Source organism: Protomyctophum bolini (genome assembly GCF_963924005.1).
Source record: "Protomyctophum bolini genome assembly, chromosome: 5".
Taxonomy (NCBI): domain Eukaryota; kingdom Metazoa; phylum Chordata; class Actinopteri; order Myctophiformes; family Myctophidae; genus Protomyctophum; species Protomyctophum bolini.
The window spans coordinates 4,748,568-4,775,039 of record NC_137866.1 but is presented as its reverse complement, the minus strand read 5'-3'; the positions used below and the strand labels follow the sequence as shown (position 1 = coordinate 4,775,039).

The 26,472-nt window shown below is 45.1% G+C and overlaps 1 protein-coding gene across 1 annotated transcript in view; it reads right to left on the bottom strand.

The window, feature by feature from the left end:
• dlgap4a (discs, large homolog-associated protein 4a) overlaps positions 1-21,055 on the bottom strand; it is a gene marked incomplete at its 5' end in the record, with an annotated part of 61,666 nt that extends 40,611 nt beyond the window's left edge. The window contains 7 exons of the mRNA XM_080764035.1: positions 6,303-6,456; positions 12,301-12,584; positions 13,240-13,428; positions 13,981-14,153; positions 15,376-15,718; positions 16,287-16,586; positions 20,756-21,055. Of these exons, the coding sequence (XP_080620161.1) occupies positions 6,303-6,456; positions 12,301-12,584; positions 13,240-13,428; positions 13,981-14,153; positions 15,376-15,718; positions 16,287-16,586; positions 20,756-21,055 (1,743 nt within the window). The remainder of the gene's footprint in view (positions 1-6,302; positions 6,457-12,300; positions 12,585-13,239; positions 13,429-13,980; positions 14,154-15,375; positions 15,719-16,286; positions 16,587-20,755) is intronic.
• Between the last annotated feature and the right edge of the window lie 5,417 nt (positions 21,056-26,472).

Sequence of the window (26,472 nt, the reverse complement as noted above, 5' to 3'; positions counted from 1 at the left end):
ATTAGGCAACGGACCCCCATTTGATTTATTTTAGGACCCTTACCATTTGGTTGCATTAGTACACCCCCATTTGATATGTTTTGGGACCCTTAACATTTGGTTCCATTATAGTACACTCACAACCCATAGGGGTCAATTTGGATGATCCTCAGACCATCGATTGATTTAGGCTAATATGTGTGTGTTTCTTTTTTTTATCATGATGGCTTCTTCCAAAAAAGAATCCTCACAGGTTAGTGTACGAATAGAACTTTGGTCCATGGATAGAAGCCACTATTTAAAATGTCAGTTTAATTTTGTTCACATGGATTCATGATGTGTTAACCCATTCTGACCGGGAACCCATTTTGGTGTCAGCATCATGTTATGCTTTAGCTATTGAAAAATAGCAGATCTACAAGCTCATAGCGCGCCACCGAGTGGCGCGCTACGAGCTTGTAGGTCTGCTATTTTTGGAAAAATCGAAGAACGACTGACATTTTTAGAATCTGATCTCAGGTCAGAATGGGTTAATCAGACCAGCTGTGTGTCCAGTGGAAACCTCGTATGAATCTGATCTCAGGTCAGAATGGGTTAAAATGTCAGTTTAATTTTGTTCACATGGATTCATGATGTGCTTAAGCTTTATTAATGATCAATCAATCGCTTGTGTTCTGGCTGGGATTAATGGAACTAACGTATATTTAAAGAAAAATGCCATGATTTATTTTTTGCTTTATTTGCTTTATTTTTTGCTTTATTTGCTTTAAAGGATAATTCCATGCTAGAAGGCTTTCTTACCTTTATTTGTATATAGTTGGTACGTCCCCACCAAAGAGGTCCAGGTGTTATTTTGTGCAAAAGTGCATTATTGGCTATTTCCCCTAATATAAGCCCTCAATGGGGGTTGGGTCTTTGTGCTAATTTGCTTATTTTCCATCTAAATAAGTAGTACGCTTGGGATACTATGTACACCCCAATGCCTATACAATTCAATGCAGTTCACTTCAATTCATTGAGGGCTTATGGAAGGGGAATAGCCAATAATGCGCTTTTGCACAAAATAACACCTGGACCTCTTTGGTGGGGACGTAACAACTACAAATAAAGGTAAGAGCCTTCGTTTATGATACATAGATGCTTATGTTTCTAGAGGGTGACCCCATAGATGGGATGGTAACTGATGTTATTTATTTTCTTTATATACGGTACTTTACTTTCCAATATTATTGTATGTGGGTGTGTGTATGACTGTGAGAGTGTGTGGGGGTGTATGCGTGTGCGTGTGAGTGTGAGTGTGAGTGTGAGTGTGAGTGTGAGTGTGAGTGTGAGTGTGTGTGTGTGAGTGTGAGTGTGAGTGTGAGTGTGAGAGTGTGTGTGTGTGTATGTACGCGTACACTCACATAATGTTTGCATTTTATTATTATCCTGTCTGTGCGTGATCTCCTACAATTATAGCATTTATCTACTGTTTTTACTTTTTATTTACTGAGTTGGCAACACATATTGTAATGTTCAATTGTTTGTCTTTTTGCTTTCTGTATGTCCTTGTCTATTTCTGTTCATGAAAAATTAATAAAAATTAAGTTGAAAAAAAAAGAAAAAGGTAAGAGCCTTTTCTAGCATGGAATTCTCTTTAAGCAGTCGCCACTCTTTAAGCAGGTTTGTTTTAACCCAGTCGGACCTGAGATCAGATTCATACGAGGTTTCCACTGGACACACACTGATCTGATTAACCCATTCTGACCTGAGATCAGATTCTAAAAATGTCAGTCGTTCTTCGATTTTTTTCAAAAATAGCAAACCTACAAGCTCATAGCGCGCCACTCGGTGGCGCGCTATGAGCTTGTAGATCTGCTATTTTTCAATAGCTAAAGCATAACATAATGCTAACACCAAAATGGGTTCCCGTTCAGAATGGGTTAAGCATCCCCCCAGTGGCGTGTCATGATCAATGACGATAAAAGGTGCCTCTCACTTCACACAAGTGTGATTTTTAGTCTTACTGCTTTGGCCCAGTCTGGAGTCGGGACCAGGTCTAACTTTTTCTGCCATTACAACATTATTAACACTTATTATTATGTACTGTGTAAATCCAATCCAGAGTCAGGGACCTTCTTCCGGAAGAAGATTGATATTATGTTCCAGGGGAATTCAAGGCCCATCTCAGGCATGCTGTTGCACGGTGCAGGAGATCGTATCGTCCCCTTTGGAGGATTGTGTCCTCTCCCTACAAACTACTGTATGATGAAGACCTCACGCAAGCTAGCATTTAGTTAGTTAGTATGGTCTGGAGCACAGGGGTTTTCAACCTTTTTATACTGAAGTACCACCACCACAGAAAATATCTGGCTCTCCAAGTACCACTACAATAAGTTATGTTAAAATACAGGTGCGTAGATAGACCTGCCCCCATCCTATTCAGCTATTATTAACCCAGGAGGAAAATGTAATTTATTCTTTCAATTGTTTTGTTTTTGTTCCTTTCCTAAGACAATTTTGCCGCTGCTCTGATGCACAACACTGTGTTTTAAGGAAATTCGTTTGCTTCCCGTGCCTGAGAACTGTGTTTTAAGGAAATTCGTTTGCTTCCCGTGCCTGAGAACTGTGTTTTAAGGAAATTCGTTTGCTTCCCGTGCCTGAGAACTGTGTTTTAAGGAAATTCGTTTGCTTCCCGTGCCTGAGAACTGTGTTTTAAGGAAATTCGTTTGCTTCCCGTGCCTGAGAACTGTGTTTTAAGGAAATTCGTTTGCTTCCCGTGCCTGAGAACTGTGTTTTAAGGAAATTCGTTTGCTTCCCGTGCCTGAGAACTGTGTTTTAAGGGAATTCGTTTGCTTCCCGTGCCTGAGAACTGTGTTTTAAGGGAATTCGTTTGCTTCCCGTGCCCGAGAACTGTGTTTTAAGGGAATTCGTTTGCTTCCCGCGTCGGAAAACTGTGTTTTAAGGGAATTCGTTTGCTTCCCGCGTCTGAAAACTGTGTTTTAAGGGAATTCGTTTGCTTCCCGCGTCTGAAAACTGTGTTTTAAGGGAATTCGTTTGCTTCCCGCGTCTGAAAACTGTGTTTTAAGGGAATTCGTTTGCTTCCCGCGTTGGAAAACTGTGTTTTAAGGGAATTCGTTTGCTTCCCGCGTCTGAAAACTGTGTTTTAAGGGAATTCGTTTGCTTCCCGCGTCTGAAAACTGTGTTTTAAGGGAATTAGTTTGCTTCCCGCGTCGGAAAACTGTGTTTTAAGGGAATTCGTTTGCTTCCCGTGTCGGAAAAGGGAATTCGTTTGCTTCCCGCGTCGGAAAACTGTGTTTTAAGGGAATTTGTTTGCTTCCCGCGTCGGAAAACTGTGTTTTAAGGGAATTCGTTTGCTTCCCGCGTCGGAAAACTGTGTTTGGAAAACTGTGTTTTAAGGGAATTCGTTTGCTTCCCGCGTCGGAAAACTGTGTTTTAAGGGAATTCGTTTGCTTCCCGCGTCGGAAAACTGTGTTTTAAGGGAATTCGTTTGCTTCCCGCGTCGGAAAACTGTGTTTTAAGGGAATTCGTTTGCTTCCCGCGTCTGAAAACTGTGTTTTAAGGGAATTCGTTTGCTTCCCGCGTCTGAAAACTGTGTTTTAAGGGAATTCGTTTGCTTCCCGCGTCTGAAAACTGTGTTTTAAGGGAATTCGTTTGCTTCCCGCGTCTGAAAACTGTGTTTAAGGGAATTCGTTTGCTTCCCGCGTCTGAAAACTGTGTTTAAGGGAATTCGTTTGCTTCCCGCGTCTGAAAACTGTGTTTTAAGGGAAAATGTGTTTTAAAACTGTGTTTTAAGGGAATTCGTTTGCTTCCCGCGTCGGAAAACTGTGTTTTAAGGGAATTCGTTTGCTTCCCGCGTCGGAAAACTGTGTTTTAAGGGAATTCGTTTGCTTCCCGCGTCGGAAAACTGTGTTTTAAGGGAATTCGTTTGCTTCCCGCGTCGGAAAACTGTGTTTTAAGGGAATTCGTTTGCTTCCCGCGTCGGAAAACTGTGTTTTAAGGGAATTCGTTTGCTTCCCGCGTCGGAAAACTGTGTTTTAAGGGAATTCGTTTGCTTCCCGCGTCGGAAAACTGTGTTTTAAGGGAATTCGTTTGCTTCCCGCGTCGGAAAACTGTGTTTTAAGGGAATTCGTTTGCTTCCCGCGTCGGAAAACTGTGTTTTAAGGGAATTCGTTTGCTTCCCGCGTCGGAAAACTGTGTTTTAAGGGAATTCGTTTGCTTCCCGCGTCGGAAAACTGTGTTTTAAGAGAATTCGTTTGCTTCCCGCGTCTGAAAACTGTGTTTTAAGGGAATTCGTTTGCTTCCCGCGTCTGAAAACTGTGTTTTAAGGGAATTCGTTTGCTTCCCGCGTCTGAAAACTGTGTTTTAAGGGAATTCGTTTGCTTCCCGCGTCTGAAAACTGTGTTTAAGGGAATTCGTTTGCTTCCCGCGTCTGAAAACTGTGTTTAAGGGAATTCGTTTGCTTCCCGCGTCTGAAAACTGTGTTTTAAGGGAAAATGTGTTTTAAAAAAAACTGTGTTTTAAGGGAATTCGTTTGCTTCCCGCGTCTGAAAACTGTGTTTAAGGGAATTCGTTTGCTTCCCGCGTCTGAAAACTGTGTTTAAGGGAATTCGTTTGCTTCCCGCGTCTGAAAACTGTGTTTTAAGGGAAAATGTGTTTTAAAACTGTGTTTTAAGGGAATTCGTTTGCTTCCCGCGTCGGAAAACTGTGTTTTAAGGGAATTCGTTTGCTTCCCGCGTCGGAAAACTGTGTTTTAAGGGAATTCGTTTGCTTCCCGCGTCGGAAAACTGTGTTTTAAGGGAATTCGTTTGCTTCCCGCGTCGGAAAACTGTGTTTTAAGGGAATTCGTTTGCTTCCCGCGTCGGAAAACTGTGTTTTAAGGGAATTCGTTTGCTTCCCGCGTCGGAAAACTGTGTTTTAAGGGAATTCGTTTGCTTCCCGCGTCGGAAAACTGTGTTTTAAGGGAATTCGTTTGCTTCCCGCGTCGGAAAACTGTGTTTTAAGGGAATTCGTTTGCTTCCCGCGTCGGAAAACTGTGTTTTAAGGGAATTCGTTTGCTTCCCGCGTCGGAAAACTGTGTTTTAAGGGAATTCGTTTGCTTCCCGCGTCGGAAAACTGTGTTTTAAGGGAATTCGTTTGCTTCCCGCGTCGGAAAACTGTGTTTTAAGGGAATTCGTTTGCTTCCCGCGTCGGAAAACTGTGTTTTAAGGGAATTCGTTTGCTTCCCGCGTCGGAAAACTGTGTTTTAAGGGAATTCGTTTGCTTCCCGCGTCGGAAAACTGTGTTTTAAGGGAATTCGTTTGCTTCCCGCGTCGGAAAACTGTGTTTTAAGGGAATTCGTTTGCTTCCCGCGTCGGAAAACTGTGTTTTAAGGGAATTCGTTTGCTTCCCGCGTCGGAAAACTGTGTTTTAAGGGAATTCGTTTGCTTCCCGCGTCGGAAAACTATGTTTTAAGGGAATTCGTTTGCTTCCCGCGTCGGAAAACTGTGTTTTAAGGGAATTCGTTTGCTTCCCGCGTCGGAAAACTGTGTTTTAAGGGAATTCGTTTGCTTCCCGCGTCGGAAAACTGTGTGTTAAGGGAATTCGTTTGCTTCCCGCGTCGGAAAACTGTGTTTTAAGGGAATTCGTTTGCTTCCCGCGTCGGAAAACTGTGTTTTAAGGGAATTCGTTTGCTTCCCGCGTCGGAAAACTGTGTTTTAAGGGAATTCGTTTGCTTCCCGCGTCGGAAAACTGTGTTTTAAGGGAATTCGTTTGCTTCCCGCGTCGGAAAACTGTGTTTTAAGGGAATTCGTTTGCTTCCCGCGTCGGAAAACTGTGTTTTAAGGGAATTCGTTTGCTTCCCGCGTCGGAAAACTGTGTTTTAAGGGAATTCGTTTGCTTCCCGTTTTCATGTTAAGATTCATTGTGGAAAGTTTCATTGTGATAGGACAAAAGAAAAAAAAAAGCCCATTAGGGTGTTTAGTTTTCTCGAGGTATTAGCACACATCTTGAATTGATGAGAATTAAACATATTTCCGCATCTAGGATTTCTTAGGACTTTTAGTATGTTATTCTAGAGTTCTAGACACCTCATAGAAATCTGTTGAAAAAAAAATCTATTTTAATTTGTCTCATCTTTGGGTCTAAAAAGGGCTAGATTGCCTGGACTATCAGGTGAATGGGAACTGGCAGCCATGTCTCACCTGAGAGCCCACCCCTCTGCCCAGGGTCCCGAAGCCCTGGCTGAAGTAAATAGACACAGTGGTCTCACCTGAGAGCCCACCCCTCTGCCCAGGGTCCCGAAGCCCTGGCTGAAGTAAATAGACACGGTTGGTTGGTCTCACCTGAGAGCCCACCCCTCTGCCCAGGGTCCCGAAGCCCTGGCTGAAGTCGCTGTCCCAGTGGCGGGGAGGGGGGTGGGGGTCCAGCGGGCTCACCAGGCAGTCCAGGTTGTCCAGGCTGCGGTTTGTGTTCAGCTCCTTCAGGGACGGCAGGGAGCTGAGGTAAGGTAAGGTAAGGTAAGGTAAGGTAAGGTAAGGTAAGGTCATTTTACTTATAGAGAGCCTTTAAAAAACAGTCGTTACAAGGTGCTGTACAATAAAATAAAAGGAAGAAAACAAGAACATCTCAATCAAAATAATAAAGATATTAGAGATTTTAGATTGTAGCAGTGAGCCTGTTGTCTCTGATGTCATGGACACTGGGCTCACTTCCTTCCTGGACTACATGTTGTCTCAGTAAGACAGCTCTCCCCCCTATCCACAAGGAGGAGCAGTGCACCAAAGCATTATGGGAATTGTAGTCCAGGAAGGTAGTGAGACCAGTGTCCATGACATCAGAGACAACAGGCTCACTGCTACAATCTAAAATATCTAAAACCACATATTACCCACATAAATACCCCCAGGAAAGTGATCTAAATCTTCTAAACGTCATTAACATATATTATTTTGCAAAAAGGGTGAAGTGTCCCTTTAAGCAAAGTAAGTAAAATGTCTTGACCCATAATATGGTCTGTGGGTCTCCTACTCCTAGAGAATAGTCATTGAGATTCTTTTAGGTGCAACAAGTTCGAAAGCTCGATCTCCTTTGGTTCGTAGCTTAGTGAGGACGCAGGAGGACAAGCAACACTCTCAAAACAACGGAAAGAAGCGTTTTAAGAAGTACTCAAATGTTGTACTTAAAGATTTGTGCCGCATTTTTACGATTTCTCAAAAATAGCAGACCTATACAAGCTCGTAGCACGCTATGAGCTTGTATAGGTCTGCTATTTTTCAATAGCTAAAGTATAACATAACGCTTAGTTAAAACACCAAAAGGGGTTCCCGCCCAGAATGGGTTAAGTAAAGTTATTAATATCACAAGGCAGACATATAATACACTAAATGTCTGGGGTTTTTCTTTTTCAAATTGTACTTATTGAGTTAAAAGTCAGAAATTAGAAATAATCAAGTAAAGAAAAAGTACTTCAACCTTATACTTAAGTACAGTACTTGAGTAGCCTACTGCCGTTTGTGATAACCAGTGGTGGACAAAGTACTCAACCCCAGTAGTTCTTGAGTATAGATACGTCACAATATTATTACTCAACTACAAATAAAGGTTGCTCTGTCAAATTTTGTCGGATACTTAAATATTCAAAATACAAATTATACAAAGTACATTTTTTCTTTTTTAATATCAATGCACTGCTGTATTGGAATTTAGATTTACAGATTTACAAAAAAATCTATATTAGTGATAATAGCAGGTCTACAAGGAGATGTTCAGGTATAATAGTTCCATTACTGATACCGATTCTGATAACTGAACATGAGACCCGGTACCGATCCAAGTGTGATATGTCATGACTGAAAAAGAACAATGAATAATAGAAATTAAAAGTAACAATTTGATAAATTGTTAGTGCAGCCTACAATTTGTGAAACAAGACATTTAAATAGTATAATAACATTTTAAAACAGTAGCTCAACCTCTTCATAACAAAACATTCCAAATAAAATGAAACTATGATTATCACATCAGTACATATATTTTTATATATATATATATATATATATATATATATATATATATATATATATATATATATATATATTTTAGGCTCTATAGTATCAAAGGCATTTCCAATACTAGTGGTATCAGATCAACTCAAATTATGACGGTGTCGCTTGCCGACAGAATCTGCTCTTCGTCGGCAAGTGATCGCCGTCTTGCGATGCAGAATACATTAAGCTTAAAGGGCCACTCACACCAAGCATGATACATAATATAACTACTAATTGTGTCAGTGTTCACTGTCCACACTCATGAAGGATAACATGTCGTGAACAGTGGCACCAAACACACTCCGTGGCAGGGATCATCAATATGTCCATATACACCGACAAATATATGTCCATGGCAAAGACTTGGTCTTGTCTGTGACATATTTTAGATTTTCTTTTTTTACACACCATTAATGTTCTTATTTTCAGCCGTTGCCATTGCTTCTAACACTATAGACCAGAGCTAGTTGTAGCATACCTGAGGTAAAAAAAAACAGCTAGCCTATCAGTTAGCGTCAGCTATTCATAATAGTCTCCTCATCTCCGTTAATGAAGAAAAGGATTGCATTCCAGAGGTCCTTATGTTGAATGGCGTTCATGATAATGGCTCTGAATGTGATCCAAGCGATATTGTTTACGACTATCGCTGTTGTTGTTGTTGTTGTTGTTATTGTTGTGAACGCTATACCACTTCACATAAAATAATGTCCTAATCAACTCATTTATATAGTTATGGTTATTGTCATCGTGCTTGGTGTGAATGGCCCTCGGGAGGAAGAGATCAAAGGTTTAAAGGAGTAGTTCACTGAAAAAAGTATAGGTCTACTTATTTTCTATTAACTACACACCCAACGAAGCCTTGTGGAATTCATAGATGTTTTTTTTTTGTTTTCTTTGCATTCCTGAGCCAATAATTCACTAGGGCCCGGGTTTGTTTCTATCATATTTTTTAAACAAACGGCCAATGAAGGTCCCCAGGAGCCCTTTTCAGCGCATCAAACCCAATACCGTGCAGTCCAGTTTCCCTGAAGCCCCCCCCCCCCCCAGCCCGATGGCTAATTTGGCCGTGGTCTCCGGAGACTCTGCTGTTAATTATTGGCTCATGAATTCAAGGCTTCGTGGGGTCTGTAATTGATAGAAAAGGGAGGGGTTACCATGGCAGGTCAGAGCGTTATGAAGAACAAGGCGTGACGGATAGAGCTGGCAACAGGGTGTGAACACAAAACACTGGGTACGTGGGGAGGTTAGGTCAGTGTTTCCCAAACATAGGGTTACATAGGCCTGGGTACGTGGGGAGGTTAGGTTAGTGTTTCCCAAACATAGGGTTACATAGGCCTGGGTACGTGGGGAGGTTAGGTCAGTGTTTCCCAAACAACTGGGTACGTGGGTAGGTTATAGGTCAGTGTTTCTATTGGGTACGTGGGTAGCTTAGGTCAGTGTTTCCCAAACATAGGGTTACATAGGCCACATTGGGGCGCACTGTGTCAGCTTGTAGATCTGGCAGATTGGCTATTTTCGCTACATTTGAAATATAGTATATAGAGCATTTTGGGCCTTGAGCTGAAAAGGTTTGGGAACCCCTGTGGGGATTAGAGAAAAACAGGTGGCGAGTTGCTAGCCTGGAATCAAGACTGCTCCGCTCCGTTCGGGTGAGTTGCTAGCCTGGAATCAAGACTGCTCCGCTGCGTTCGGCATGTCTATTTTTTACTCACTCTGCTTCTCAGTCTGAGCCAAGGTCCAATTTGACGCGTATTTCCAGACGTCCTCCACTAGTCAAGAATATACTTGAGTTTTCATTTAAAGTCCCCCCACAGACCAATGGCCTTTGTGTCCATCCCTTGGAGATAGATAGGAGCTTTATCAGACTGAGTATAGGAGATAGATAGGAGCTTTATCAGACTGAGTATAGGAAATATATAGGATCTTTATCAGACTGAGTAGCAGAAGTGAGAACAAAAACAATTCACCAAACGTAGCGAATAAGTCTAGATCCTATTGAGTTGCGGTGATCGGGGCAAAGAGGGAGGGGAGGGGGGGGGGGGGGGGGGGGTTGGTGTGTGGTGGTGAATGGGAGGAGGCCCACACACGTTCTCTCTGTCTCGGGGAGGGATGATGATGTCACACTGACTCACTGACCTCAGGTGCTGCACGGAGCACGTGCCCTGCAGCGGGGACCACAGGAGATCCCCCCGCAGAGCAGAGACACGGGCCGGCCCGCCGTAGCAGCGAGGGGGCCTGTCGTACCGACGGGGCCTGCATGGCCGTGGGAAGGGAACGCAGGGGCAAAACACATGGCAAAAATATCACCATATGTTGGCTTAACCCGTTCACTGTGAGTGCCAGGTATTCATTCATGGATTCTTCCACCAGTGCTATTAAGGACTTTTCCTCCTGACAGCAACGAATATACTATGGTTGGTTAAATGTGTTAATATTCTCTCATCAGGCTTGGTGTGCAGGTAGAGCTTGGTGTGCTGAGATCTTCCTAGACCTGAAGAGCACTGTAACTGTAACTTATAATATACACGGTATGATATATATAACCAGATGCTGCCCCCTGGTGGCATGCCTTTATATGACTCACCACTAAATCAATGTTGGAGTGGTTTGGTTTGTTTGAGTGGGGCAACCGCTCCAAGGAACAGCAATGTCCCTATGTTTAGAGTACCAACAGGGGGTGCTGTTGCACCACTCACTTCAGACTGGTCTGATTTTTAAGTTATGTCCCTGCTGTGGCTTCTATATATATATATATATATATATATATATATATATATATATATATATATATATACACAAAATAATCACTCCAAGTTCAAGAGTCAACTCTGGTCCCCAGAGTTACTACAGGGGGGCGGCCAAATCTTTTGGTGATAGGATTTTACATTAACCTCTATAGCATTGAACCCTGGCCTATATATACCATCCCTGTTCTGAGGAGAACATCAGCCAAAAATAGCACGTCTAGATCGACTATAGATCAAGATAGGGCAGGGGATAGGGCTAGGGCAGGGGTTCTCAACCCACGGGTTAAGAACCCCTGAGCTAGGGGTCCTTGGGCTGAAAAACATTAAAGACACTCTAGAGTGTATTTAAAGCACTATATTTCACTTTAAAAGTAAAACATAATTTTAACGTCATTTTAACTTGTGTGAGCACCCCAGTTTTTAAGTTGCTCGGTTAAACATTCAGATATTTGATATTCATTTTGTCAGACACACCCGCCTTGGCCCCTTCCTATAATTTAACCATGTTAAACACACGTTCCTTGTGGTTCCTTGGTCTGGGGTGCACACACATACAGTACATCTGCTGACCCCATATAGATATACAGACCAGTGTTGTTTTTGGCAGCAAATTTCTATTTTAGTTTTAGTCATAGTCTCTTGAAGAGTTTACATTTAGTTTTAGTCACCCGGAATGTTTTAGTGTTTTTTTAGTCGACTAAATGTCATAAGATTTTAGTTGACTAAATCTACAGTTGATTTTGTCGACTAAAATGTATTTTGGCGGGTCTTGATGCCATCGTAATGACTGTTTTTACACTTGCTGAAAATAGCCGATCTACAAGCTTGTAGATCGGCTATTTTCCGCATGCAACCAAATGTAAAATGACTCATACTGGATCTCTTCTCCACTAGACCATTCCTAGCATTTTTATCTGTTGACGAAATTGTCAATATATTTATTCTCAGTTTTAGTCATCATAGCTTAGTGTTCATTTAGTTTCCATTTAGTTTTTGTCAGTGAGAAAAAGGTTTTAGTCGACAAAAACAGCACTGATACAGACCCCATAGGGGTGCACACACAAAAGCCAGTGTAGATGGCACTATAAGTGTGTTTTAAAGTGAAATAGCCTTTAAAGGACCGCTTCACCACTTTTCAACCTATCTTAGGTCCTCACTAATAATCATGAAAGAAATGGCGCAATTGTTTTCTACTTGGTCTGTGTCTCATAGGAGGGCTGTGGGCAGTTCAGAAACCGTCTTCCAGTGACATCATCGATGGGGAATACAAGCTAATAGAAACTGCAGGCTTTCTAGTCCTGAAAAGTTGCAATGCGAAAATGGATGCCATCGTTCTCACGATGATGAAAATCTAAACATTTTTGTAAAAAAGAATCTGCCTAATGATGATGTCACTGGAAGACTGTTTCTAAACTGCCCACAGCCCTCCTATGAGACACAGACTGAGTAAAAAAAAATCGTGCCTTTTTTTTATCATGATTATTAGTGAAGATAGGTTGAAAAGTGGTGAAGTGGTCCTTATAAAGTGCTGGCGGAGCGGGACTCACTTGCGTGGCGGTGGGGGCGGAGGAGGGTGCTGCTCGCTCAGGGAGCGCTGCGTGGCCTTCAGGTAGCTCTGGCGCCGCGCGGCGCTCTTGGGCGAGGGTTTGGGGCTGCCCTCCGAGTCGTCCTCGCTGTCCTCCACGTCGCCCATGGCTTTGACGTAGCTGCCGCTACGCATCCTCCGACACGGGATCTCCGTGCCAACGCCGCCGCCGCCGCCGCCCCCGCCGCCGCCCCCCACCCGGCCCCCGCCCCGGCCCAGGGTCCCCGCCCACTCCCCCAGGGGAACCTGGGAAAAAACGGAGAGAGAACACGTATAACGTGAGCCCGTTAAATGTGGTGTATCACGAGGCACGATTCATACATACGTCTTTCGCCAAGTCGCAAAAACACTTGTTGCCGCGGCAGCGGTTTACGGTATGTCGCATCCTCTGGACACACTTTAGCGGACAGAAGAAGCTGTGTTTTACGTCATTTCCGAGTTTTTAGACAGCTGGTGGATGGAAAAGAAGCTCCACCTCCGCGGCTGACTGTCGCAGAGGGGAGAGCGTTTCCGGGAATCTCTCCGTCGCGGCAGTCAGCCGCGGAGGTGGAGCTTGATGTAAAACACAGCTTCTTCTGTCCACGGCTGTCCGCTTAAAATGTGCCCAGGGGGACTGTGTTTGCAGCGCCCCCTGCCTGCTCCAATGTGTGGTGTGCGGCCACGAGCGGAGTGGTTTGGAGCACAGGGCGGTTCTGAAGTCACTCTGACGCATGCTGCGCCCAATTAAAAACCCCTCCACTCCCACTCCGCTCGTATCTTCACACAAGTGTGATTTTCTGTTTTAATAAAGAGCTTGAGAGACATGGAGACTCCTGTTACTGAGTAACAAAGAGTACTATGACAATACAGAGATATATTGGGTATATATAGGGTAAAATATACATACAATGAAATGTCTCACCTGGAGGTAATTGCACGCCAGGTCCTGGTGACAGGACTTGGACTTGAGCAGAGTTCTGTTGACCGTGGCCGAGCCCTTCTGCAGAACCTGCCTGGCCTGGCTGAGGGTCATACTGGACCAGGAGCCCCTCTTCACCAGGGGGTCCTTCTTCCCCGAGCGGCTCCTGCATTCGTCCTCCTTGGAGCCCACCTGTCCATCACAATGATTACATCATCACCTGTCCATCACAATGATTACATCATCACCTGTCCATCACAATGATTAAATAACCACCTGTCCATCACAATGATTAAATAACCACCTGTCCATCACAATGATTAAATAGTCACCTGATCGCAAATATTTGTGATACTATATTATTACTCACAATCGTTCCCAATCCTCTTTATATTATCTTTTGAAAAGCCACGGAAGTATAGCAGATTTAAAAGCTTGTAGATCAGCTGTTGCAGTTATTTTAGTATAAGCATACAATTATTAAATGTATGATCTGTTTCTGTTGCTCACCCAGATACTCACCCAGATATTAATTTGGCTTTTTGTCACATTCCGATCCAACATTCCGATATTTATTTAATTAATGTCAATAGGAGGCCAATCTTAACAAGAGCAAAACTATATTTAAAACATTCACTTAAATATTGCAATTATTGGATCAGGAATCTGACAAAAATCTCCATGAATTACACCTCGCCATGAGGTGAGGGTGACTAAACCCTTCCCCCCGCCCCCCACACGTACCTGCATAGCCTGGCAGGCCAGGAACTTGAGGTCTCCGCTGCTCTTGGAGGTCTTCAGCGTGTGACTGTGAGAGGCGGAGATGGTGTGGTAGCCTTGTGGGAGGAGTCTGGGCGGAGCCTGGCTATCCGACACCGCCCTGCCCAGGGTCATCATGCTCAGAGGGTTCCGGTAACCTTACAGTCATGAGACAATTAACGGTTGATTTGTGGAGCAACTTTTCAAACAACAAGGCAATTCAATGTGCCTTTTTTACACAAGGCTTTGTACATGGCATGCTTTGTTATGTTATTGCGACCGTAGGTCGCAGTTTTCTATGAACCCTTAGATCTCCATAATGGAGCTGACCCTTAGTTTAGTTTAGTTTATTCGCACAATAAAAACAGTACAAAAAAGGAAACATCAATAAAAGAGAAATATGTGCAGGTGAGAAAATAAACCCATGGAGAGCTTATAGGTGGTTCTCACCAAATATAATATACAAATAGTAAATAATCAAATTAATCAAGGTATGAAAAATAACAAGAACAAAATACAACAATTATTACAATTATTTACACGTGAAGTGTGTGCAAGCCTGAGTGTGCCTAAGTGAACATGCATGTCTGTCTGTGTCTGTGTCTGAGTATGCACAATAAAGCTACATTATTTTCTAATCAAGTGGAGAGAGTTGCTTCGAGAGGCTGGCCCTCAATCTATGTTTAAAGTTACAACCGTCCTTCCTCTTTGACGTCTCCCTTTTGACTGATACCTGTCCATTCAAACTAGCGTTATTTAGTATAGCCTAGTTCTCAAGAGGCCCGAAAAGTAAGGCCTGGCCCTACCTGGGCCCTCATCAAACCCTGTACACTCAAGACACTGCCCCCGCTTCCACCCTTAGATCTCCATATATGGAGCTGACCTGTTCTGACATTCCATAATTATGTTGATCTGGCCTCATCAAACCCTGTACACTCAAGACACCAGTACAGAATTCATTCCATATGTTGAGATCTGACCCCCCCAGGCTCCATCTTGCGCCACCCTTATCCCTTATCCTTAAACCCATTTTTTTACTATTTTGAAAATCATTTTAAAATAGTTCAACTAGCCGATCTATACAACTACACGTTGTGAGCTTGTAGATCAGCTATTTGAACAATTTTAAAAGGTTTTTTTAAATAGTAAAAAATGGCAAATAAGTTTAGGGATAAGGGTTAAGGGGTGGAGCAAGATATAGCCCCCCATGCCAAAGCGACAGCCTGCTAGTCTGCTGTCACCCTGACGGATGCGTCCCACGTGACCTTGCCTGTGTTGTGTTGTGTAACTTGCGTTGCGTTGCGTTGTGCTGTGCTGTGCTGTGCTGTGCTGTGCTGTGCTGTGCTGCGTTGCGTTGTACAACAGCCTATAACAACTCACCTACGGCGATGGTTCCAGCTTTGGTGGCGTCACACGTGTCCATCATGAGGGCGTCGTCAGAGTTCCAGAGGGCCAGAGCGTTGGCCCTGCACTGGGCCCTCTGCTGCTGCTTGGGCCCCTCCGTCTTCGTGGCGCGGTCTTTACTCTTACTCCTGCCGGTGGGCCTGCCGCCGCCGCCGCCCCCGTCCTCGCCACCACCCCCCGTGGTGATGCCGCCGCCGCCGCCCATCACCCCCCCGGCCGTCCGCCCGTTGGCGTTGCCCGTCTCCAGGGACTGCGATTTGGCGAAGAGCTTCTGCACCGAGTGCATGAGGTGGCGGATGCGCCCGGGACTCTCGCTGCGCTGCTCGGACAATGAAGGGGTTAATGATAGTTTTAAAGGGACATTTCACTTAAAAAAAAAAAAAAAACTAGTCTACTCAGACTTTATGTGATCACCAGAGCATTTTTTTTATAGAAACACAGAAATACAGCGAAAGGGGATTGTGTTTCTTCAGGTAAACACCACCATGCTGAGTGGAGTTGTTGATTGGTAAAACAAATACTAATTGTTGTTTTAATGTAAGGGCCGAGTTTTTCTTTAACAGAAAACATAACAAAAACCTAATAAAAACTAAAACTAAGGCTTTTCACAAAATTAAACTATCAAACCTGTTAAAAATTGATAAACATGAAGGGCTGTATTTTGCGTGTCTTAAGTACCAGGTCTTATTACTTAACTTAAGACCTGGAGGCGTGATCAATGCCATTTGGCTATTCTGAGGGGCCAAAGAGCATTGACCACGCCTCCAGGTCTTAAGTTAAGTAATAAGACCGGGTACTTAAGAGTAAGACACGCAAAATACAGCCCGAAGTAACAAAACAAAACAAAAAAAAAACAATGATAAATGTCATAAACTCTCTCCAGCGACCTGCTTGGACATGCGCCCCCGGTGGAACTGCAGGGTGCTGAAGCCGTCGTGCTGCAGGGGCAGGTGTCTCTCCAGGTGGTCCAGGAGGTTGGAGGGCAGCCGGTTCATCTTGGCCGCCTGGGCCGAGGAGATGGTGGCCGAGCCGCTGGTGATGATGGGGGTTCCGCTCAGGCCCTGCAGGCCCAGGCCCAGGCCCAGGCCCAGGCCCTGCATGGACATGGAGGTGGGCAGGGTGCCCGTCCGGCTGATCTGTCCTCCAGAACCAAGCCCGCCGGACAGACAGCTCTGTGGGCAGTCCACCTGGACGGATGGACGGACGGACAGATGGATGGATGGATGGATGGATGGAGGGGTTGATAGACAGTTGGGGTTGATCGTCAGTGATGTTACCCATGTTTTAAATGGCGATTTTGTACTTCTGCCCTCTGGGAGAAGATGCAAAGAACCAAAGTGGAAGTACATCAGATTTAAAAAAAAAACATTTGTACACCGGCATCAACTAAGATGCTGAACGAGGCTCTGAAACAGCGGTAACTGCGTGAGGCTAGATTATCCACATTATGTGTGCAATTTGTATAATGTTATGCGTCTTCCTCTGTAATGTATTTTTGTTGTCATTGATGTTCTATGTGTGGCTGTAGCTGGGGTGAAAGGCCCAAGACAAATTTCCCTTGTGGACAATAAAGTTTACCTTGACCGTGACCTTGACATTCGGCCCCATTTAGACTGCGGTCAAATCCAGCCTGAATCAGATTCCGTGCCACATCCAGCACGGAATCTGATTTGTTTAAATATACGTCTAAACACAAACACATAAAGTCTCATGGAATCCTTTGTTTTTGCGGTTAGATCAGGTTACTGCATTCAGACTGAAATGCAGTAAAACCTTCTCCTGAAATCAGATTTGAATCAGATTTGAAACCATGAGGGAATTCATGAAAATTGTGAACTTGGTGACAAGTTGTATAGGTTTTTGGTGTGGTGTTATAGGTATGGGCATATGGTTTTCAAAAACCATCGCAACGGAGTTGGGCTTGCCCCCTAGTGGGGTCAAATTATGACAGGCAATTCCTGCTGTCAAAATATGACCCCCACAGTCAAAAAACACTGAAATAGACACTCATGCTTAAGTTTCCAAGGTGTGATTTGGGTCCTATAGGATTAATACAAAATTAATATCAACATCTTAAAACCAAAATGTTGAATTGTGGGTTTGTAAATAACCCACAATTTCAGGGGCCTTAAATAAGGCATTACAACGTCATCAGGGCCCACCAAAATAAATGTAGATTTAGTTGACTAAAATCTAATTTAGTCAACTACACAACTAGACTAAAAGTTAATCATTTCAGATGACTAAAATGTCACTAAAACTAAATGGAATTTTATTCAAAAGACTATGTCAAAAAACTAAATGAAAATCAAGCTGTGAAAATGAACACAGCTGCTGTCAATGGCGATAAAACAATGCACCGACCTGGTCTGTCTGGGAGGAGAAGACAGTGAACTAAACAATGACACCGACCTGGTCTGTCTGGGAGGAGGAGAAGTGAACTAAACAATGCACGGACCTGGTCTGTCTGGGAGGAGAAGTGAACTAAACAATGACACCGACCTGGTCTGTCTGGGAGGAGGAGAAGTGAACTAAACAATGCACCGACCTGGTCTGTCTGGGAGGAGGAGAAGTGAACTAAACAATGCACCGACCTGGTCTGTCTGGGAGGAGAAGTGAACTAAACAATGCACCGACCTGGTCTGCCTGGGAGGAGAAGTGAACTAAACAATGACACCGACCTGGTCTGTCTGGGAGGAGAAGTGAACTAAACAATGACACCGACCTGGTCTGTCTGGGAGGAGGAGAAGTGAACTAAACAATGACACCGACCTGGTCTGTCTGGGAGGAGAAGTGAACTAAACAATGCACCGACCTGGTCTGTCTGGGAGGAGAAGTGAACTAAACAATGACACCGACCTGGTCTGTCTGGGAGGAGGAGAAGTGAACTAAACAATGCACCGACCTGGTCTGTCTGGGAGGAGAAGTGAACTAAACAATGCACCGACCTGGTCTGTCTGGGAGGAGGAGAAGTGAACTAAACAATGCACCGACCTGGTCTGTCTGGGAGGAGGAGAAGTGAACTAAACAATGCACCGACCTGGTCTGTCTGGGAGGAGGAGAAGTGAACTAAACAATGACACCGACCTGGTCTGTCTGGGAGGAGAAGTGAACTAAACAATGCACCGACCTGGTCTGTCTGGGAGGAGAAGTGAACTAAACAATGCACTGACCTGGTCTGTCTGGGAGGAGAAGTGAACTAAACAATGACACCGACCTGGTCTGTCTGGGAGGAGGAGAAGTGAACTAAACAATGCACCGACCTGGTCTGTCTGGGAGGAGAAGTGAACTAAACAATGCACCGACCTGGTCTGTCTGGGAGGAGGAGAAGTGAACTAAACAATGCACCGACCTGGTCTGTCTGGGAGGAGAAGTGAACTAAACAATGCACCGACCTGGTCTGTCTGGGAGGAGGAGAAGTGAACTAAACAATGCACTGACCTGGTCTGTCTGGGAGGAGAAGTGAACTAAACAATGACACCGACCTGGTCTGTCTGGGAGGAGAAGTGAACTAAACAATGCACCGACCTGGTCTGTCTGGGAGGAGGAGAAGTGAACTAAACAATGCACCGACCTGGTCTGTCTGGGAGGAGGAGAAGTGAACTAAACAATGACACCGACCTGGTCTGTCTGGGAGGAGGAGAAGTGAACTAAACAATGCACCGACCTGGTCTGTCTGGGAGGAGGAGAAGTGAACTAAACAATGCACCGACCTGGTCTGTCTGGGAGGAGAAGTGAACTAAACAATGACACCGACCTGGTCTGTCTGGGAGGAGAAGTGAACTAAACAATGACACCAACCTGGTCTGTCTGGGAGGAGGAGAAGTGAACTAAACAATGACACCAACCTGGTCTGCCTGGGAGGAGAAGACAGTGAACTAAACAATGACACCGACCTGGTCTGTCTGGGAGGAGAAGTGAACTAAACAATGACACCAACCTGGTCTGTCTGGGAGGAGGAGAAGTGAACTAAACAATGACACCAACCTGGTCTGTCTGGGAGGAGAAGACAGTGAACTAAACAATACACTGACCTGGTCTGTCTGGGAGGAGAAGTGAACTAAACAATACACTGACCTGGTCTGTCTGGGAGGAGAAGGGAACTAAACAATGACACCGACCTGGTCTGTCTGGGAGGAGAAGGGAACTAAACAATGCACCGACCTGGTCTGTCTGGGAGGAGGAGAAGTGAACTAAACAATGCACTGACCTGGTCTGTCTGGGAGGAGGAGAAGTGAACTAAACAATGCACTGACCTGGTCTGTCTGGGAGGAGGAGAAGTGAACTAAACAATGCACTGACCTGGTCTGTCTGGGAGGAGGAGAAGTGAACTAAACAATGACACCGACCTGGTCTGTCTGGGAGGAGGAGAAGTGAACTAAACAATGCACTGACCTGGTCTGTCTGGGAGGAGGAGAAGTGAACTAAACAATGACACTGACCTGGTCTGTCTGGGAGGAGGAGAAGTGAACTAAACAATGACACCGACCTGGTCTGTCTGGGAGGAGGAGAAGTGAACTAAACAATGACACCGACCTGGTCTGTCTGGGAGGAGGAGAAGTGAACTAAACAATGCACCGACCTGGTCTGTCTGGGAGGAGGAGAAGTGAACTAAACAATGCACCGACCTGGTCTGTCTGGGAGGAGGAGAAGTGAACTAAACAATGCACCGACCTGGTCTGTCTGGGAGGAGGAGAAGTGAACTAAACAATGCACCGACCTGGTCTGTCTGGGAGGAGGAGAAGTGAACTAAACAATGCACCGACCTGGTCTGTCTGGGAGGAGGAGAAGTGAACTAAACAATGCACTGACCTGGTCTGTCTGGGAGGAGAAGTGAACTAAACAATGACACCGACCTGGTCTCCCTGGGAGGAGAAGTGAACTAAACAATGCACCGACCTGGTCTGTCTGGGAGGAGGAGAAGTGAACTAAACAATGCACCGACCTGGTCTGTCTGGGAGGAGGAGAAGTGAACTAAACAATGCACTGACCTGGTCTGTCTGGGAGGAGAAGTGAACTAAACAATGACACCGACCTGGTCTCCCTGGGAGGAGAAGACAGTGAACTAAACAATGACACCGACCTGGTCTGTCTGGGAGGAGGAGAAGTGAACTAAACAATGACACCGACCTGGTCTGTCTGGGAGGAGAAGTGAACTAAACAATGCACCAACCTGGTCTGTCTGGGAGGAGGAGAAGTGAACTAAACAATGCACCGACCTGGTCTGTCTGGGAGGAGAAGTGAACTAAACAATGACACCGACCTGGTCTCCCTGGGAGGAGAAGACAGTGAACTAAACAATGCACCGACCTGGTCTGTCTGGGAGGAGGAGAAGTGAACTAAACAATGCACCAACCTGGTCTGCCTGCATGGAGGAGAAGTGGAGCCGGGGGAAGGTGGAGCTGTTGGACACCTGGCTGAAGGGCAGCAGGCAGTCGGGGGGCAGCGGCGTGGGGCTGCTGGGGGCGTAGTGGTGGAGGTGGGGGTCCAGCGTGGCGTAGTGGTTCATGGTGGGCCTCAGCAGGAAGGAGCTGTGGGGGTCCGAGGAGCTCAGGGAGCACAGGTTCTTCTGGGGTCCTCCAACGCCACCTCCTCCCGTGGGCTCACAGCAGGAGTCCGACAGGTGGCGGCTGCGGTTGGGGCCTAGGCCCTTCATGGTGGGCTGGTGGTGAGGGGGGGAGAGGGTGCAGCACCGTCAGGGTGCTGCCCTTAGCAGCAGGACCACGCAGAACTCATCCTGAAATAAAGACACCAAAATACATCCTTATTATTAAGCCATTCAAACCGGGGAAAGCGTCTGTGTAACCACTTTAACTCAGTCTCTATACCGCTAGCTGTTAGCATAAACCCCAGCTCCAGGGGACAGTATACAACTATACACACTCACTTTAATAAGACAGTGTTTGCCCGCCCCCTGCAGCCCACACACTGTTGCTACACATACGAGCCATCCTTCCTTTTTACCTTCCATAACCGAGAAAGAAAGATCACACTTATCATGTGTGATGTGTGATTTTAAGAGCGGAATGAATTTGATGTGACATTCCGTGCTCAACCAATCAAATCATCACTGTGATAATAATAATAATAATAATGAATTGCATTTTTATAGCGCTTTTCCAAGTGCTCAAAGCGCTTTACAACGGTTCATTCATTCATACATTGGGAGGTGAAGCGGCGAACAGTCGACGCCAGCGTCCTCACTTCCCACATTCACAGTTCACACACCAATGGTGGCGAGCTCACACCGATCGACTCATTGTAGGCAATGTGGGGTTCAGTGTCTTGCCCAAGGACACTTCGACATGTAGACAGGAGGAGCCGGGATTCGAACCGCCGACCCACGGATCATCGAACAGCCGCCCACAGACACACAAACACACAAAGCGGCTGTTCCACAGGCGCGCTGCTGCCCAGCAGAAGGAAGGCCTGGTCGGTCCCCCATGGTGTACATGGTTGGTATTTGGAACCTAGGAATATATTTTCAGATCTGAGGGTGTGGGTGGTTTCTTGGAGGGTAGGGTGGGGTAGGTAGGGAGGGGCAGTTGTGACGGGTGCCCCAGACAAATAAGTCAAAGGCACCGCTCACTTCACACAAGTGTAATTTGTTTTTGCCGTTTTATGAATTTGTCAGATTTTTGAGGGGCCCTTCCTATACACAGGTTTAATGTTTGTCTTTAGTTCAAAGCTTGTTTAGTAAACGCATTGACAATGAAGGGAACATTTACGCCATAATGTGTCGTTTACGTCATATTGTCTCTGTAAGGCCCAAATGAGTACAATTATCAAGTGAATTTGTGACCATGGGGTGGCGCTGTTGGCTTTATAAGCGTCTGGTTCTCTGGAACTGGTAGGGAGGATTGACCCGGAAGGGCAATGGTTTTTGACCGCAGGTACGTCATTGTGTTGTTTAAACACTGGAGCGAAATGTTTGTTTTGTCTGAAATGTTTATTTTTCTGTCTCTAATTATGGGTTGTTTTATGAAAACGCAGATGCTGTACTGACTATGGTGAACAGGTGAAGCAAGCAATAAATATCTAAAAGCACGAAGAGCTGCCTGTGTTTATCATTGGAGCGAACAGTACAAGTCTAACATCAGCGCGTCAGCTAGGTCCAACCACGGGATCAACACCTCGAGAGACGGAGGCTCTCATACAGTCAAAAACCTATGCACCAGTTGGACCTTCGTATCGTTTGTAAACTGCGGGAGCTTGGCTGCGTTCGTGACGGGCAGATGCGACGCGAGAGGACGATCGAGGGGAGCTGCTGTTGTTTCTGTCGGAGTTTGAAGGATTCTACAGTTTGCTGCTACGCCATCGCTATGGAGGAACACGATCGCAGCAGCCGTCCACGGCGGTAATGGGGCTGCGGTGCTGATCCGACGTTTGCAGCTTTAATAGTGTGGCCCACCGCGGACAGGAGGTATGTGTAGCGCTACACTGTATTATGGCCATTTAGTTGTGCGCGCACATTATTAGGAGTAAAGCGTAAATCCATGGTTGCTGAAAATAATTGACATTGACTTTTATCGTTGCTTGTTGACTTTTGCACTGACCTTGTTGTGCGAGCTGCGAACTTTTCTCTCGACTGAATTGACTCACTCTCACACTGACTATTTATTATGAGGAAGGGCAGGGTGGCGTCGTGCGTTGCCGTGGATACGGCTGCGCGCGCCGCCGTTAGTGGTGACGTCACGACAAGTGAGATTGGAAAAGGGGTGGTGAAACCAACTGCAAAAGCACTTGCATTAAAATGTGATCAATATCAAAGGGACAGAAAGGCTAAGCTGAATATAGCAGCCAAATTAAGAGATGATATTCAAGATTTCATGGTCAAAAACGAAGTCACAAATGTACAAAATGCTGTCACAGAACTGATGCAAGTGTGTAATGAGGCAAAGTTCATGCATATCAATCTGTTGGGGTTTATGCCACCTGAGGAAAAGGATAAGCATGAAATATGGTTTAAAGCAAAAATGTTATCCAACAATGAGTGCATTTCAGAAGCAGCTATGTGGGTTTCAAACAATGAGGTTGACAATGATGGTGATGACGATGATGGTAATATTATGCACGATGAAAATGGTACAAATGAAATTTATGGTATAACAAATGAAGGTGTTTGTCATTTGATTGATGATGGTATTGGTCCTAATGATAGTGTGTCCAATATTGGCAGTAGACAATCAAAACGGAGTGCTAAAAGTGGATGTTCGTGTTCAAGTACAGCCTCTGCAAAGCTAATTGCAGCAGCTGATAGAGCTGCACTCGTTACCCGCGCTGCTGCACTTAAGGAGCAACATGCCTTGGAGGAGGAGGAAAACGAGTTGTTGAGCACTATGGGGCAAATAAAAGAGCATCAACAAAAGCTGAGAAGGAAAAGAGAGCAGCTGGCTGTGGACGCAGAATTAGCTGCAAACCATGCAAAGTTGACTGTTTTGAACTCAGGAAGTAAAGGTTCCTCTCAGGCACCCTCAAATGATTCAAATGCAATGAATTCCTATTTGGAGAGAGAAATAAGGAAAAGGGAAAAGGTCAATGTATTGAATCCACAAGCAAAACAATTTCAACCTGGAACATCAATGCCACCAAATAAACCAACACAATTGTCAATGCCACCAATTAAACAATCGGGCGTAAGGCCAAAGGAATGTGGCCAATGGAACACTGCTGCTGCTAACCATATACCTCATCACAACCACAAGGAACAACAGTTAAGCAAAATGGTAACACCACAGCATGTGAAAGGTCAATCGGCAAATCAAATCAATCATGTTCAAACCAATCAACCTGCAACCCTACTAACTATTATGGAGAAACAAAATGAAATAACCGCTGCCTTGGTACAACAGCAACAGTCAAGATCTCTACCACCAAGAGAGATTCCAACATTTCAAGGTGACCCTCTCCAATACAGGGCATTCATTAGAGCTTTCGAGCAAGGAGTGGAAGAAAAGGTGACAGAGGCAGATGCTTTATACTACTTGGAGCAGTTCACAAGAGGACAACCACAGGAGTTGGTGCGTAGCTGCCAACACATGGCTCCTGAGCATGGCTACACTGTGGCAAAGGCTCTTCTAATTGAACATTTTGGAAACCAGTACAAAATAGCAAATGCCTATATGCAAAAGGCCTTGGAGTGGCCAACAATTAAATCTGAGGATGCTAATGCGCTCCAGGCCTACTCTTTATTCCTGCGTGGCTGCTGTAATGTTATGGAGGAGCTTCAGCACATGCAGGAAATGGACATGCCCGTCCATATGCGAGCCATGATAGCAAAGCTGCCATTCAAGATGAGGGAGCAATGGAGGACAGTGGCTCATGACATCATGGGGAACACCCATGAAAGAGCCCACTTTTGGGACCTTGTTGCGTTTATGGAGCGGTGCGTCAGTATTCTTTCTGACCCCCTGTTTGGTAACATTCAGGATCCCATATCTGGTGTGGTTGGCACAAAGGCTCCCATGTTTACATCTTATTCATCAAACAGAGGGAAGGGAAATATTGTTGCCGCTACAATAACGTCTACAGATTGGCCTGACGGAGGTGAGGAGCTGACATCAGTAACATCAAACTATGCGAATGTCAAGGAAATAGTATGCCTCTGCTCTACTCGTGGCCACTCACTGGAAGAGTGCCAACAGTTTAAGGAAAAGACGCACATGGAGAAAATAGAGGTGCTGCGAGAAAAGGGAGTTTGCTTTGCATGCCTATGTGTTGGGCATATAAGCCGTTTTTGTGGAAAACGCTTGACCTGCAAAGTGTGTGGACAAACTCACCCCACTGTGCTTCACATCAAAAGACAATCACCTCCAGCACTGTTAAAGGAGCCATCGGATGATCAACTGACTTCACAGGAAACATGTGGACATACAGGGGCCGGTAAGGACCGGTGTGTACAGGAACGCACAGCAGCATTGAGGAGGCCATACTTGGATGCTGGATAACTAGGCAGGGTGCTGGAGGTCTTTCCAGACAAACGGGTCTGGTCTGGTGTATCCATTGAAAATAAAGGCATCACCATATACAAGCCAGTGACGAAGTGGCGCTTGGTTCATGAAACAATGCATTCGATTTTATGACATGCTTTGGCCCTTGTTTTGTTTTTGTTTGTTTTGAATTGTTATGCCCACCATAACAATTAGGGGCCGGTGTGTAAGGCCCAAATGAGTACAATTATCAAGTGAATTTGTGACCATGGGGTGGCGCTGTTGGCTTTATAAGCGTCTGGTTCTCTGGAACTGGTAGGGAGGATTGACCCGGAAGGGCAATGGTTTTTGACCGCAGGTACGTCATTGTGTTGTTTAAACACTGGAGCGAAATGTTTGTTTTGTCTGAAATGTTTATTTTTCTGTCTCTAATTATGGGTTGTTTTATGAAAACGCAGATGCTGTACTGACTATGGTGAACAGGTGAAGCAAGCAATAAATATCTAAAAGCACGAAGAGCTGCCTGTGTTTATCATTGGAGCGAACAGTACAAGTCTAACATCAGCGCGTCAGCTAGGTCCAACCACGGGATCAACACCTCGAGAGACGGAGGCTCTCATAGTCTCTTTATTGTTAATGGCGTTTAATGTTTGTGTTGGCACCGTTTGTTTTACATCACCTAATCAACATGACTGAGTTAGACTTTAATATATTAGCGCCCCTCACTTCACACGGGTGTGATTTTTATTATTTTTTTATCGTAGGCACGCTTTTATCATGTCGGCGTCGTCGGGTTGTTATTGTTGGTTGTCATGGCTGCCAGTTCCCACCTGATGTCGTGTGTGAGCTCCGACTGCTCCAGACCGTACTGAATAACTGCTAGCTTACATAATGTCTTGAGGCTAGGATTGAAGTCTAAGACATACAGGTCATCAGGGTTGGTGTCTCCAAAGAGGAAGATACGATCTCCCACCATGCATGAAGCAGCATAATATCCCATACATCGGACCCGGACCTTTCCCTTGGGCTCAACCTTCTTCCAGGAGAAGGTCTCTGGACTGAATTTCCACACAATATTGTCCCAGCCAGCATATATGAACAGCTCTCCATTGTAGGTAAATGCTGAATGATATAACCATCCTTC